We start from the raw sequence: 16,660 nt of genomic DNA, 5'->3' as shown, positions 1-16,660 counted from the left end.
CATTCTGTTCATGTCTTATGATAAACTTGTGCAAATGTAAATAATTTTCAATACAATTAGTTGATTCCCTGCTAAGTTCAATACAATATTGTTGAATTCCGTTTTAATGTCTGGATTCCGTTTGTGTTCTCAGCATCGCAGATTTTATAGGGCCCTAGAGATGCCAACCACACATATTCATTTAAACCTACCAAGGCAGTCTCTGTCAGCGCTTCTTGCTTCCTTTAAATTCAATGTCTTTCCTCAACAGATGCATCACCCTATTCAGATGAAGCCAGCTGACAGTGAGAAGAATAATGGTGAGTATAGCTACATGGCAGGGGAGACTATTGGATGGTGTGGTAATTTGTTTTTATGTTGAAGCCCTATCTCTTAGAAGCTGCCCTTGTTGTTGTATGTTGTCTCTAATGCAGTTACTCATTGTTTGATGAAACAACCTTTTCTTCTTCATTGTCTTATTCAGCGGTGGAAGACAGGAAGTTGTTCATAGGAATGATATCGAAAAAGTGTAATGAGAATGACATCAGACTTATGTTCTCGCCGTACGGACAGATTGAGGAATGTAGAATACTACGTGGGCCGGATGGACTGAGCCGTGGTGAGGCAGATTCAGTTCACCTTTCATCCTCATCGTCATCCACACACACCTTCAACAAGACGCACCCAAACACACATACACATTTACTCTATCAGTTATACTATGAGGACTAGTCATTGTTTTAACATTCATCTCTCTACATGCGGTACATACACTCCCACACACTCACTCTAAAATAGTTGCAAACAGATGGGTGATAAGTCATTACTCTCATTTGTCCTTTTATGTACAAATCTCACACATCTTCCATACAAATCCTTTCACAGAAAATGTGACAATCTCAAGGTCATCACTTTATCATTCTAGATGTAGCATATTGACTAAGTTCTAGTAATTGATGATCCAAATATCTGTGACACTGTTCCAAGTGTGTTTTTTGGGGGCTGTTTAACTAAATCAAGAACTTACCAGACTCCATAGCATGCTGCAATCTGGGCTGTATGCTTTCCATTATCTGTTTCTAAATGCTGTCAGGAGTCAGGACCGTGTATGTCAACCATTTACGAGTTGTTCCCCTTCTGCAGGTTGTGCGTTTATCACTTTTACAGCAAGGCAGATGGCACAGTCAACAATCAAATCGATGCACCAATCACAAACTATGGAGGTAAGCATTGAACCTGCACACCTCCCATCCCTCTGAAACAGAGAATCTACACTGAACAAAAATATAAACGGAACATGTAAAGTGTTGGTCCCATGTTTCATGAACTGAAACAAAAGATCCCAGAAATGTTCCATACGCACAAAAATATTATTTCTCTAAAAATGTGTGGACAACTTTGTTAGCATTTCTCCTTTGCCAAGATAATCCATCCATCTGACAGGTGTGGCATATCAATAAGCTAATTAAACAGCATGATCATTACACAGGTGCACCTTGTACTGGGGACAATAAAAGGCAATTTCGAAATGTGTAGTTTTGTCACACAACACCACATATTATGGTATGGGCAGGCATTAGCTACGGACAATGAACAAAATATAATTTTACCGATGTCAGTTTGAATGCACAGAGATACCGTGACGAGATCCTGAGGCCCATTGTCGTGCCATTCATCCACCGCCATCACCTCATGTTTCAGCATAATAATGCACGGCCCCATGTCACAAGGATCTGTACACAATTCCTGGAAGCTGAAAATGGCCCAATTCTTCCATGGCCTGCATACTCACCAGATGTCACCCATTGAGCATGTTTGGGATGCTCTGGATTGATGTGTGCATCAGCGTCTTCCCGCCAATATCCAGCAACATCGCACAGCCATTGAAGAAGAGTGGGACAACATTCCACAAGCCATAATCAACAGCCTGATCAACTCTATGCGAAGGAGATGTGTCGCGCTGCATGAGGCAAATGGTGGACACACCAGATACTGACTGTTTTTCTGATCGACGCCCCTACCTTTTTTTAAGGTGTCCGTGACCAACAGATGCATGTCTGTATTCCAGGTCATGTGAAATCCATAGATTAGGGCCTAATAAATGTATTTCAATTGTCTGATTTCCTTATATGAACTACAACTCAGTAAAATCGTAGAACTTGTTGCGTTTATATCTTTGTTCAGTATAACATAACCTGCTGTTATCCTCTATGCCTTGCTTACAGTTGAAGTTGGAAGTTTACATACACCTTAGCCAAATACATTTCAACTCAGTTTTTCACAATTCCTGACATTTAATCCTAGTAAAAATTCCCTGTTTTAGGTCAGTTAGGATCACCACTTTATTTTAAGAATGTGAAAATGTCAGAATAATAGTAGAGAGTGATTTATTTCAGCTTTTATTTCTTTCATCACATTCCCAGTGGGTCAGAAGTTTACATACACTCAATTAGTATTTGGTAGCATTGCCATTAAATTGTTTAACCTGGGTCAAACGTTTCCGGTAGCCTTTCACAAGCTTCCCACAATAAGTTGGGTGAATTTTGGCCCATTCCTCCTGACAGAGCTGGTGTAACTGAGTCAGGTTTGTAGGCCTCCTTGCTCGCACACGCTTTTTCAGTTCTGCCCACAAATTTTCTATAGGATTGAGGTCAGGGCTTTGTGATGGCCACTCCAATACCTTGACTTTGTTGTCCTTAAGCCATTTTGCCACAACTTTGGAAATATGCTTGGGGTCATTGTCCATTTGGAAGACCCATTTGCGACCAAGCTTTAACTTCCTGACTGATGTCTTGAAATGTTGCTTCAATATATCCACATAATTTTCCTTCCTCATGATTCCATCTATTTTGTGAAGTGCACCAGTCCCTCCTGCAGCAAAGCACCCCCACAGGATGATGCTGCCACCCCAGTGCTTCACGGTTGGAATGGTGTTCTTCGGCTTGCAAGCTGCACCCTTTTTCCTCCAAACATAACGATGGTCATTATGGCCAAACAGTTCTATTTTTGTTTCATCAGACCAGAGGACATTTCTCCAAAAAGTACGATCTTTGTCCCCATGTGCAGTTGTAAACCGTAGTCTGGCTTTTTTATGGCGGTTTTGGAGCAGTGGCTTCTTCCTTGCTGAGCGGCCTTTCAGGTTATGTCGATATAGGACTCGTTTTACTGTGGATATAGATACTTTTGTACCTGTTTCCTCCAGCATCTTCACAAGGTCCTTTGCTGTTGTTCTGAGATTGATTTGCTTCTAAAGCCATGACATCATTTTCTGGAATTTTCCAAATTGTTTAAAGGCACAGTCAACTTAGTGTATGTAAACGTCTGACCCACTGGAATTGTGATACAGTGAATTATAAGTGAAATAATCTGTCTGTAAACAATTGTTGGAAAAATTACTTGTGTCATGAACAAGGTAGATGTCCTAACCGACTTGCAAAACTATAGTTTGTTAACAAGAAATTTGTGGAGTGGTTGAAAAACGAGTTTTAATGAGTCCAACCTAAGTGTATGTAAACTTCCGACTTCAACTGTATATGATTGGTTGGCTAAAGGGCCCATTACTCAAGTAATGCCATTTTGAAATTGCTGTTATCGTGCTAGAGGAATATCGAAGATAGTTTTCAAATGACACCATTTGTTGTCTGTCCCAACTTTTTAGGGCTGCTCGTCTCCCATCGTAGTGAAGTTTGCCGACACGCAGAAGGACAAGGAGCAGAAGCGCATCGCCCAGCAGCTTCAGCAGCAGATGCAGCAGCTCAACGCTGCCTCAATGTGGGGGAATCTGACCGGGCTCAACTCTCTGGGCCCACAGTATCTGGCAGTAAGTGACCACCTCCTCCTGCACGATCCACCACAGAGTTTTGGAAAGGCCCGTGTTAATGTTCCAGTTTAGAAATTGACCGATTTTTAGGTTCAAATTTCCAGAGTTAGGTATTCAGGACAAAGCTTAGCTTGTTTGTGTTTGCAAGCAAATTAAGGTTTGGGCTGCAATTGGCTACAATTTGAAGTTTGTTCTAGAAAGATGAGGGTTACAGCTGGGACACATTAAAGTGCACTGCTGTTTGGCAGACTGGTTTAGACAGTCTCTAGATCAGGGGTGTCAAACACATTTTTCCCCGGGGGCAGCATTCGGTCTACATAGAGGTCCAGAGGGACGCACTGAAAATGTGTTATTTCATCGGCGTCAAAATTAAATGTAGGTCCAATATCATTTCTACACAGTTTCGATTCGGTTTTCATAATTTAAAAGTATATTGAGTTCGCAGTGTGGTGCCAGGTAAACAACCTCTCCCTCAACGCCGGCAAGACAAAGGAGCTGATCATGGACTACAGGAAACGGAGGGCCGAACACGCCCCCATCCACATCGACGGGGCAGTAGTGGAGTGGTTCGAGAGCTTCAAGTTCCTCGGTGTCCACATCACTAAGGAGTTATCATGGTCCACACACCAACACAGTCGTGAAGACGGCACAACAATGCCTCTTCCCCCTCAGGAGGCTGAAAATATTCGTCATGGGCCCTCAGATCCTCAAAAAGTTCTACAGCTGCACCATTGAGCATCTTGACTGCCTGCAGCACCGCTTGGTATGGCAACTGCTTGGCATCCGACCGCAAGGCGCTACAGAGGGTAGTGCGTACGGCCCAGTACATCACTGCGGCCAAGCTCCCTGCCATCCAGGACCTTTATACCAGGCGTGTCAGAGAAATTGTCAGACTTCAGCCACCCAAGTCATAGACTGTTCTCTCTGCTACCGCACGGCAAGCGGTACCGATTAGGGTTGCATGGCGGGAACCCGGTTATTGAGATTTACTGCCCAAAACCACTCCCTTTTCCTGGGATAAATAACTGTGAGAAACCGGTAAATTATCATAAATTATTTATATCAACAGCATGACATGAAATGGAACTGTTAAATGATATGCAATGTCTAAATCTTGCTTCTCTGCAGTCTTCTCTCTGCTCTCTGTATGATCAATCATCAACGCTTATGTTGGGGACAGACAGCCCATCTCAGTATGGAGCGCAGTTCACAATGCATGTAGACCTATCATCTCATCATGGTATCTTTTTTCTTGTGACAGGTAGGCCTACATTTGCTGCAGCATAGCCTATACTACAGTAATATAAAGACCGAATGCATGTCTAATATACATCTGGCTTTTATTGTTTTATTGTAAATATGTTGTTATTGCAGCTGCAGAGTTTTTTAAAACAGCCTATCACTCGAATATTGTTGCCTTGAATTAGAGCATGCGCGAGCGGTCTCTCCCTCTCTCCATCAATTGTTGCCTACCAATTCCATTCAAATTGCATCCAAAATAGATAATCCCGTTCAGGATATATATACTCCTGAGTGGCGCAGTGGTCTAAGGCACTGCATCGCAGTGCTAACTGTGCCACTAGAGATCCTGGTTCGAATCCAGGCTCTGTCGCAGCCGGCCGCGACCGGGAGACTCATGGGCGGCGCACAATTGGCCCAGCGTCGTCCAGGGTAGGGGAGGGAATGGCCGGCAGGGATATAGCTCAGTTGATAGAGCATGGCGTTTGATACGCCAGGGTTGTGGGTTCGATTCCCACGGGGGGCCAGTATAATAAAAAATAAAAAAATGTATTCACTAACTAAGTCGCTCTGGATAAGAGCGTCTGCTAAATGACTAAAATGTAAATGTAAATATAATACACACGCACACATACAGTGCATTCGGAAAGTATTCAGACCCCTTGACTTTTTCCACATTTTGTTACGTTACAGCCTTATTCTAAAATGGATTACATTGTTTTTTCCCCCTCATCAATCTACACACAATACCACATAATGACAAAGCATTAACAGTTTTTTTTATTTTTATGTTGGCTAATTTATGTATAAAAAAAATGAAATATCACATTTTCAGACCCTTTACCCAGTACTTTGTTGAAGCACCTTTGGCAGCGATTACAGCCTTGAGTCTTCTTGGGTATGATGCTGCAAGCTTAACACACCTGTATTTGGGGAGTTTCTCCCATTCTTCTCTGCAGATCCTCTCAAGCTCTGTCAGGTTGGATGGGGAGTGTCACTGCACAGCTATTTTCAGGACTCTCCAGAGGGGTTCGATCAGGGTCAAGCCGGGCTCTGGCTGGGCCACTCAAGGACATTCAGAGACTTGTCTCGAAGCCACTCCTGCGTTGTCTTGGCTGTGTGCTTAGGGTCATTGTCCTGTTGGAAGGTGAACCTTCGCCCCAGTCTGAGGTCCTGAGCGCTCTGGAGCAGGTTTTCATCAAGGATCTCTCTGTACTTTGCTCCGTTCATCTTTCCCTCGATCCTTACTAGTCTCCCAGTCCCTGCTGCTGAAAAACATCCCCAAAGCATGATGCTGCCACCACCATGCTTCACGGTAGGGATGGTGCCAGGTTTCCTCCAGACTTGATGCTTGGCATTCAGGCCAAAGAGTTGAATCTTGGTTTCATCAGACCAGAGAATCTTGTTTCTCATGGTCTGAGAGTACTTTAGGTGCCTTTTGGCAAACTCCAAGCGGGCTGTCATGTGCCTTTCACTGAGGAGTGGCTTCCGTCTGGCCACTCTACCATAAAGGCCTGATTGGTGGTTGTCCTTCTGGAAGGTTTTCCCATCTCCACAGAGGAACTCTGGAGCTCTGTCAGAGTGACCATCGGGTTCTTGGTCACCTCCCTGACCAAGGCCCTTCTCCCCCGATTTCTCAGTTTGGCCGGGCGGCCACCTAGGAAGAGTCTTGGTGGTTCCAAACTTCTTCCATTTAAGATTGATGGAGCTACATCTATGGGCTTTTCTGTTTTTCTGTTGTGCGTAATGCGCAGTCGCCTATATCTCATATGTATTGGATAACGGCACAATCATTTGGGCTTTTTTGGGCTTGGGATTATATGATTTATTTTTTATGTAGGGCTCAATTTAAATGTATGGCTCATCAGGCTCAGGTAGCATCGGGCTTGAATTTTCGATCAAAACTCTAATCAAATCCAGACATAACTGCTAAATAGTTAGTCCGGGTATGCTATTTGGTTAACTATTTAACTGTCTGCATTGACCCTTCTTGCACTAACTCTTTTGATTCACATATGCTGCTGCTACTGTTTATTATATATCCTGTTGCCTAGTCACTTTATCGCTACCTATATGTACATATCTACCTCAATTACCTCGTACCCCTGCACATCGACTCTGTACTGGTACACCGTGTATATAGCCAAGTTATCGTTACTCATTGTGTATTTATTCCTTGTGTTATTTGTCTTATTATTTGTCTATTTGTATTCCTGCATTGTTGGGAAGGGCCCGTAAGTAAGAATTTCACTTTTAATCTACACCTGTTGTTTACGAAGCATGTGACAAATAACGGGATTTGTTTCTGTTTTTGTATTTATTTTTAAAAACCACCTGCGGGCCGGATTGGACCACCTCGCGGGCCGTATGTTTGACACCCCTGCCCTAGAGCATTGCCAACTGGAGGTTGTCAATTTGTTATAAGACTTGATTTGACATATGGTTTCCATTGATTGAACATGGTTAGTTTTGCCTCGGAAGTATTCTCCCTGACGTTAGGGAGTAGACCCATTATCTGATTCTTCTGTATGAGTCTTTGGGCCATTTCATGAATGCTTTGACAGGTTAGATGAAGACCCATTTTCTGCATCCAGCCAGCTCCCTCCCTCCTTGCTTGTGTTTGGTTTGCTGTGTTTCTAGACAGATGTTAGACATTTATATTTGCATCGTTGCCAATTATTTATGTTGGATGGCCATCTAGTCTCAACTCATCTAAAGACCTGATATGTTTTCAATTGGCTTCTCTAATTCTGAATGGGGAGTGGATCTCCTGACCCTCCAATTTTGTGGCCAGTCCAATATAGACGGCAGAGCTTTCTACAATGCTGTTAGTGCTGCTCCATGGGTGTGCTGTGAAAATCTTCCAACCTCTTCCTTTTCTTCACTGTCTTGCCTTCCATTTAAATCCTCTTAACTCCCATTTCATCCCACTCTGTTTCTCAGCATCGTTTTTTCTGGATTCGTTTTTTCACCTTCTCTTTTCTCTGTGATTCTTCCCATCTCTTCATCACCAACATTTACACCTCCACACTTTCCTGTCCATTTTCCCTTCATCTGTCCTCCTCACCCACTTTACCTTTTTTCTCTCTGTCTCTCTCTGCTATTTCTTTCCTGAAAGCACAGTCCTGGATGCAGTCCTGACCCTTTGTGTTCTCTGTTTTGGTGTAATGTCTAGCTTTATTTACAGCTTCTCCAGCAGTCTGCCTCCTCTGGGAATGCCCTCAACAACCTTCACCCCATGTCTGGTATGTCAGGTAAAAACAAAGACATTTCCCACCCCTTCCCCCTTTCCATTCTTACACCTGCACGCTAAATGTGTTTTCCTCCACATCCAACTGCCATCTGTAATGTGCTTGGTGAAGATGTGCATTATTGATACTGCTGCGTGCATCATTCTCTGCATGCCTGAACTCCAAGTCATTTGTTCAGTGTGTTTGTGTCTAGCAGTGGTGAGGGACCATGTTCAAATCCTGCTCCTCATATATTAATCGAATTTTGAGCTGTAACGCGATGCCACCAGGAAACTCCAGACGTAAACACTAACAGACAAACTGGTGGTTTTTATCTGGTTTCTAGCAGTGTGTCTGCTGCAGCGAGTGGCTACTGATCGAATTCATCATGTCAAAAACTGAGCAATTAATGTTTTAATACCTGATTTTCATTCCAATATGATAACCACAGGATATGTCATGGGGCAAGCTACAATTATTCAAGATTTAAAAAGCCTGCTTTAACTTCATATTGAAACTTTGAGTTGATTCAAAATGTTTACCAAAGTTAGCTCATTATCCCTCTTCTTGACTTACCCCACAGATCACTGCATTGTTGTATCAGCTTTCTGTGTGTTTTGGCCAGTGCTCTAGTTGTGTTGATTGACTAAGCTGTTATAGAAGTTTGTACTTTTGCCTCCCATCTCACCCATTTCGGTTTGTGTTGGAAAGGTACCTGCAACTCTCTGCTTTAAGCTTCACATGCTGTCAAACAAACACAGTGATTGCATGATCCTAGTTTGGACTCAGTGTAGCCTATATATTGACCTAAGTGAGATCTAGGTTCCATTGCCCGTATTAAGTGCAGATTATGCGTGTGTCTCAGGGCTGAATGCCATGCAGAACCTGGCTGCTCTGGCAGCGGCGGCAAGCGCCACACAGGCCACGCCCACGGGCAGCAGCGCTCTCACCACCTCTAGCAGTCCCCTCAGCGTGCTCACCAGCTCAGGTACGGGTACTGGACATCAGGCACACTCATCATGGGACGCCTACAAGGGTTGGTCCCACTTTTTATCTCCTTTATAACCTTTCCTCATGTTGCCTTCCCATCCCTAGTCTCTGCATTCAATCTGTTCCCTGGTCTGTGAATTAAGACTTTGAAGTCCTACTAGCGGAGGCAAATGGTTGCATTTTCCTCTTAAGTGATTAATTGTTTTGGGGTTGACTCATCTCCACAGCAGGATCTTCACCCACATCCTGTAACAACAACTCAGGGAACCCCATGGCCTCCTTAGGGGCGCTGCAGTCGTTGGCCGCAGGGGCTGGAGCTGGCCTCAACATGGGCTCACTTGCAGGTTAGCATACTCAAACATATTTGTATGAATTAATTTACCACAAATATATTACCTCAAATGTGAAGAGTGCATGATACATATACAAGGTATTCTAGTCCTAATCTTGTAACAGAGCTCCTGTGTCTAGGGATGGCAGCCCTGAACGGTGGTCTAGGCAGCGGGGGCCTGTCGAATGGAACTGGTAGCACCATGGAGGCCCTTACCCAGGCCTACTCTGGGATCCAGCAGTACGCTGCTGCTGCCCTCCCCAGCCTCTACAACCAGAGCCTGCTCTCCCAACAGAGTGTCAGTGCTGCAGGAAGCCAGAAGGAAGGCAAGTAGGGGGATGGAGATGGGGCATAGAAGGGTTGGACTTGGGGATGGGGAGATTTGTGTTAACTCAAATGTCTGTTCTACAGGGCTCACATGCTACGCTGTGATTTATGTTTGAATGTAGTACTAGTGCAAGGGATATTAAGAGCTTAGGGATTGGTTAAATAATTTGTGATGTGACCTTAGTGTGGGATATTGGTGAAAATATGTATTGTCACCTGCTGAGGGTTCTGTCTTGTTTTAAATATGCTGCAACAGCAAGCGACAGTCGGAGCACCGGTAAGATTTAATTGCAACACTCTGAAATGTTTTCACAGTACTAGTTGTTGAAAATGTCATTTTAAAATGAGCTAAAATCCATATCAGAAGGCTCCTCGGATAACATTTTGAAATGCTATTAATCTGTCAAAAACAAAATTGTTGCCTCTGGCTTAGTTGTATCCATTGCCATCTTGTTGTGTCAGACATTTTAATAAATGATTTCCTGCTCCCTTAAGGTCCTGAGGGAGCCAACTTGTTCATCTACCACCTCCCCCAGGAGTTTGGAGACCAGGACCTGCTCCAGATGTTCATGCCCTTTGGCAACGTTATTTCCGCTAAGGTGTTCATTGACAAGCAGACCAACCTCAGCAAGTGTTTTGGTAAGCTGGAGGATGGGGTAAACAGCACATCACTAGTAAGGCTGTGTATATAGTGTGTTCTTATTATGAAGGCAAGGATTGATTTGTATCTTGCATATTACTTTTATCTGGATTCTCTTACAGGCTTTGTGAGTTACGACAATCCAGTCTCATCACAGGCCGCCATTCAGTCGATGAACGGTTTCCAAATTGGTATGAAGCGACTAAAGGTGCAGCTGAAGCGATCCAAAAATGACAGCAAGCCATACTGAGTGCTTTATCTCTCAATTGGACTTGGTTAGGAAATGTTTTTTTCTGGTAAGTGGAGTGTGAATAAGAAACTAAAACCCTGCTGCAAACCCTTACCCTCTCCTCATTCTTCCCTCTCCCTTTGCGCATTACAAGATTACCGCTTTGCTGGGGTCACTCCTTTTTATTCTCTGTATTAACAAACGCAAGCAGAAAACAAAAACAACATGCATAATGATGTTAAATATATGATTTTGTCAACTGAAACTGGATACTTGGTTTTTAATTTTTCTTTTTTAAACAATTGTATTTTTTAATTTAAGTTAAGGTGTCATTAGTTTGCTGTGTAAAAGTTAAGTCATAATGATGTTGCACAATGACAGCCAGTTGCCAAAATATCCCCTTGATTTTTACCCATGCTCCCACCACCACCTAATCCTGCCCCATGCCCCCTGACCACACTCCAAATTAATCCCATCATAACCAAACCATCCCCATGGTTGCATTCTTAAACTGATACAGTACATTAGGACACTGAGCGTCATGCAGAGCCTTCAGAAAACTGCCAATTTTGAAATGAGGATGGACAGACCATGCACCGGATAATGGAAAGAAAACAATAGCTGTTTGCCAACTTCAATTATCTACATGTACGCAAGATCTGACTTCACTCCAGCAGATGAGCCATTTAAAAAATATATATAAGTTGCCTGAAAAGTCTATTTGTGATGCTGTACCAGGAATACATTGCATACAGTAGGCTTTTACTTATTATTTATATTTTTGTTTGTTTGTTTATTTATTTATTTATTCAACAACCAACAAGAAGCTTGAATTTCTGTTCTCAACGTTATATTTTGGAGCAAAATATAATTTTTTACAACTGAATGAATTGATTCGTAAGACGTCAGCAGTATTGCCTTGATTGGTTTTGTGAGATATTTAACTTGCAAACCTCTTGATTTGTCTCAGGACAATGTCACAACGCCACACCCTTGCTTCAGGCATGTAGTGTAGTTTATCTAAAATACTTCACCCTTTTTTCAATTGAATATCTGATAGAGAATATGGGGTCCTGCATCATTAACAGATACTGTGCTGAATGTGTGTGAAGGGAGGAGTAATTGGGTCCTACATTAAGTTTTAATGGACACAGCTGCTAAGGTGTCATCTGGCTTGAGTAATTTTATTCCCCACCTGTCAGATGTGTAAATTTGGCCTTCTGTCTACTGCTTCCCTTCACAGGTCTTTTAAGTGACGAACAATAACTTTTTAATTGTGGCAATAACTTATATAGTCTCTACTCTGCCATGATCTTTAACTTCAAACAAGCATTCCGCCCCATTTAGAATATTCACATTCGATCGATTTCCTTTCTGTTTTTAGCTGTCAGTTCAAGTAGAACATCAGTCCTACTTCTAACACTAAATGGAATATCACTTGGCATTTTAGGCTTGCAGCAATAGTGAGTGTCCTGGAAAAGATGTTCAAAAAGTACAACATTGTGGCCTTTCGAAGTTAACAATTGTCAGATTCATCCTAAATTATCCAATCATCTACTAATTACTGATGCAAAAATAATGCTCTAAGTAGATATTATAATTTATTTTATTATTATTTTTTATCCTCTGTGTTAACCAAAATGTTTTGTAATTATTCATCATCCGCAGTTCAAGTAGTCTGTTCTACCTCTCAGAGCTGGTTAGATGAGACTACTCCCTCAAAATACTGGCTTCCCTGCAGATTTTTATTCCAGTGTTTGTATTTATTATTGACTAAAAACGCTAGCATTTCATGATTGGCGACGTTAAATAAATGTTAATCACTACAACAAACACAGTAATCAGTTTCTTAGACTTCCATTAACTTATGAAGTGTTTTAATAGCAATGGAAAGAAACAATTGTCCAGATGATATATATTACAAAACTATTATGCCTTTTCTATTTTTATAGAGGTTTTATACTTCTCCTGAGTGTCGGGAACTATTTATTGCCTACGTTATTTCTCTGAATTAAAATGATTGTTTCAAGAATCTTCAACAGTATTTTGTAGAATCCTAATGTGACGTTGGTTACTACATTTAAATATGTGAGGTTTTAACTACTGACCTGTGTAGCCCTATTCAAGTGTTTATTGTTAATGTGCCAGAAGTGACAATTTTGTATGGAACTGTCAGTGAGTAGGATTTGCCAGTGCTGCTAAAGATTTCGAAACTGTAGTCCCCTTCCATTTTAAGAATGGAACATATTACAGGGAAAATCTATATTTATTTGAGTTCAACCTAGATGTGTGCCTATTTAACTATCATTTCCATGTGCATAACAATACCAACTGAGAAAATAGGCTTAAGCAGGGTTACTGCAGGGTTAAGTCCAGGATATTTGCTGCCATTAAAATAAGTCCAAAGACTGAATCTCAACTGATGGGGGCACATAGTTGTACGTTGTTATTGTACATTAAGTAAACCATCACTGTTACTTTGCTGTACATCTCGTAAAACATTTTTGTATGAAAGGCATCGTTCTGAGTAAGCGTACAGAGGTGGAATCCTTAAGAATAGTAGCAGATTATGGTAGAGAACATGAGAAGATGCCAAACAGACTAATGCAGTCTTAAAGTTTTATAGCTTAAACTTTTTTACTCATTTGTTATATCAAATGTCTGAAGTTTGTTTGCGCTGTCGTTACTTACCCTTTCTGTATTGTATTGACAAACTGCCTCCTTATTTAAAAAGAAAGTTACCTCCTTGCCACTTAAAGTACAGATACTGTACTTCACTCAGTTTTGTAGTGTGCCCTCGAGAAAAGCTCCTTTGCTGTGGATATAAGTTAGCTGCATTGTATTGCATATGATGGAATTATGAACAGATAAAGCACAAAACCAAAAGAGAAATGTTGACAGATTTGTTGACAATCAGCTCTCATAGATCATTCTAGCAAAGTGATAAAGCACAATTAATCTAATATTGCTGGCTCATAACCCAGGTGACTATCATTGCAAGCAATGAATATTAAAAAAATGGCATTTTTTACAATCAGTAAGGAAATTATAAAAGCACATTGGGACAGACGGAGCTAAACCCCTTGGGGGGATTATTTTCTGAAATTGGAATACTACCGATCATTTATTTATTTTATTTTTGACTACTGTATTAAAAATCCTTAAACGTAATACTAAGTCACAAATGTTGATTGTACAGTAGTAGGCAGTCAGTGTGGTGTCTCGGTGGTGTTGTGTCCTGTAAGTTTTCACCTCAATTCTCAGTTCGCATGTTGCTTGTGTTCCCCCTCTGTCCTCTCACCCTTTCGCCTCTTCTGTCTAAATTAAATGTTCTGTGTTTAGATTGTGTATCTGGTAGTGACCCCCCCCCCTCCCTTCCCCATGCAAAGATAATCATTCATGATTTTCTTTTTTCTTCCCTCTCCTTTTTCCGTTGTTGCTTTAACCTAGGTTTGTCTCCCTGTTTTGTTTTATTCTAGATATCTTCGTGCCCGTTTGTTCATCGTTTGCCTAGCATGTTGATGTGACGTCAAAAGTTCATCGTCCAGTGTCCTCTGCACTTCTCTGACGCTTGAAATGTTCACCATTTGACCTTTTTGTTAGCTTTTGTCGTTTATTGGAAAATGTTTTTGTTTGTTCTGTGTTTCTCTTTTGTCCTTTGTGCTGCCAATAGGGTGCGCTAGAAAGACTGCCAAGAAAATAAATGTATAAAGCTACATGAGTATTGTTACAAGCAAAAAAGAGAATCTATTTTTCTAGAACTTACTGACATAACCACTAGCTTTTTCCAAATCTGTTTATTTTGTTTTGTTTAATTTTACCTTGATAGTAAATTCATTTATTTTTTCCATTATGTTTTGAGCGGTCTTCCTAGCGCCCCCACACTACGTTTTGTTTTGTGTCTGAAAGCAACCAATCAATTTATAGAAACTACTTTTGCGTGTGGGTGTTTATTCTCTTGTAAGTTCTAAACTTTTTTTAGGATATCTTTGGTCACATTTTGCTAAACTGGGGATGACTTTGTAATTTTGTGCTAGGTTAGTTGGCATGATGGTAATTTTTTGGGAGTTTCTATTGAGTGACAACGATATACACTTGAATCACCGTTTTTGTCTTTCAGTGTGTGAAGTCATCACAGGCACATAATGTTTTCATTTCCTTTTGTGTGGAAATCATCCTTAGTCTGAATAATAAAATATACAAAATGAGCAGAATTGAGTTTCTTTTCGCAGTTAAATATATATTTAGTGAGCACGTTTTTTGTAACTGCACTGAAATCCTCAGCAAAATGTGATTTGAGTTTTGTTTATAGAATAAAAAAATATATGAATAAACTAGTGTCAAACGATGCTGTTGGTCACATTTATCTCTTACACGTTACCCTCTGAAGTTACAAAAGTAGGGGTTGGTTTATTTTTCAATGTTGATGTGGTGGGTTGTACCTCATAGGTTTTCGTGTGTGTGTGTGTTTAGACTGATTTTAGAGACCCCTATTTTATATTGGGACTTAGGTGTTGGAATTATTTGGATTTTTCTGTAGTACAAGTAGTCCCCAAACTAGATCACACAACAAAATCAAAGATCTCGCGTTAAAACCAGGTTATAAAGCATGTGCCCTTAAAGGCTTATTTGTAGACACTTTGGGATTAATTCTGTTGGGTTGGGAGTATTTTCAGGTATTATTTTTGTGTCTCATAATAAAGGCTAAACTACCTTTTCATGCAGGTCCTGATAAATTTAGCATTTTACTCCCAGAGAGCACAGGTTTTATTAGCATACCTTGTCTTTAATATAGTTGTATTGCAGTCTGTAGCATGTGAAGTGATGCTTTATCTGACCTTCTGATTTTGTCTGATAACTTTTGGCATGTTAAGTGTGTGTCGTTGTGCATTAACCTCATCAATTTGCTTTACTTGGGCAATATGAATCCCTTCTACTGTCATCATTTCAGTGGTCCACATGTATACAAACCATTGTCTTTGCAGTAGTTAAAAAATGGCTCCATCCCTGATGTTTAATGTCAGGGCCCTCTTCTCGAATCAAGGTTGGTTTTTGAAATGGAACTGCTTCCCACATCGTAGAAGTGTCACATGTTCTGTACTCAGAACTACCCTTTAATTATTTTCAACATTAAAAACCACTTCTCTGGGTTATTGATCTACCATTGTTCAACAAAAATGTGTTGGATGGAATCTCCTTAAATTAATTGACCTGCAGAAAAAATACAGACAAATTGTATTTGGATTGACTGGGCTCATTTAACTGTAATATTATTATGTGACAGATTGTATTTCCAGGTTTGTCAGCTGCTAGGTCTGAGTTTAAATGTGATCCTAAAAAAGAAACCTGTTGGATATGTTTAGCATTATTATTGGTACAAAGTGACTGATTTGTATTTAACATTTGGTTTGTACAGTTTTTGCCTTTTCTACTAGAACAAAGTTATATTTCACAATGTGACATTGAAATTCAAAAATGTTAAACCATGTAGTGCTTAGTTGCCACATGACCAAACCTTAGTCTGTACAGCTGTAATATTAATTGATTAAAAAATGCAATTCTGTGAAGTCGCCTTTTAGTTGAATTCAATTAAAAGCTTTTCTTTCTATATATTTTTGTTTTGTTTTTAAATGTTGTGATTTTGCTGTGAGGCATAGACATTGCTGAATTTATAAGATGGCCTAAACAGTTGCTTTTTTAATAATTTCAGTTCGATATTGTCTTAAATGTTTTTGATTAAGGATAACACTTTGTCTCCACAGGCGTGAAGCTAAGTGCACACTCAATAAGCAGTTGTTTTGTGAGCCAAAATTGTGATCCCTATTTGGTTGGTTGGTTTGTTTATGTACAATTAAAATGTTTAAAGATTCATATT

General features: G+C 40.7%; 1 protein-coding gene across 25 annotated transcripts in view; it reads left to right on the top strand.

The window, feature by feature from the left end:
- LOC121573304 (CUGBP Elav-like family member 1) overlaps positions 1 to 16,658 on the top strand; it is a 47,190-nt gene extending 30,532 nt beyond the window's left edge. For 3 of the 25 annotated variants that reach the window (XM_045213995.1, XM_045213975.1, XM_045213984.1), the window contains 12 exons: positions 251 to 299; positions 464 to 598; positions 1,123 to 1,202; positions 3,638 to 3,799; positions 8,214 to 8,292; positions 9,134 to 9,304; positions 9,486 to 9,602; positions 9,715 to 9,915; positions 10,173 to 10,193; positions 10,412 to 10,555; positions 10,679 to 10,852; positions 14,265 to 16,658. In XM_045213995.1, coding sequence (XP_045069930.1) covers positions 251 to 299; positions 464 to 598; positions 1,123 to 1,202; positions 3,638 to 3,799; positions 8,214 to 8,292; positions 9,134 to 9,304; positions 9,486 to 9,602; positions 9,715 to 9,915; positions 10,173 to 10,193; positions 10,412 to 10,555; positions 10,679 to 10,806 — 1,287 coding nt within the window. In that variant the 3' untranslated portion in view covers positions 10,807 to 10,852; positions 14,265 to 16,658. The remainder of the gene's footprint in view (positions 1 to 250; positions 300 to 463; positions 599 to 1,122; positions 1,203 to 3,637; positions 3,800 to 8,213; positions 8,293 to 9,133; positions 9,305 to 9,485; positions 9,603 to 9,714; positions 9,916 to 10,172; positions 10,194 to 10,411; positions 10,556 to 10,678; positions 10,853 to 14,264) is intronic. The other 22 variants (XM_045213994.1, XM_045213999.1, XM_045213993.1 and 19 more) reach the window with 18 other exon arrangements.
- Positions 16,659 to 16,660: the final 2 nt, after the last annotated feature.

The sequence above is a fragment of the Coregonus clupeaformis genome, unplaced genomic scaffold (genome assembly GCF_020615455.1).
Source record: "Coregonus clupeaformis isolate EN_2021a unplaced genomic scaffold, ASM2061545v1 scaf0180, whole genome shotgun sequence".
NCBI classification, from domain to species: Eukaryota; Metazoa; Chordata; class Actinopteri; order Salmoniformes; family Salmonidae; genus Coregonus; species Coregonus clupeaformis.
The sequence above is the reverse complement of the archived record's forward strand: the minus strand, read 5'-3'. Positions and strand labels throughout refer to the sequence as shown.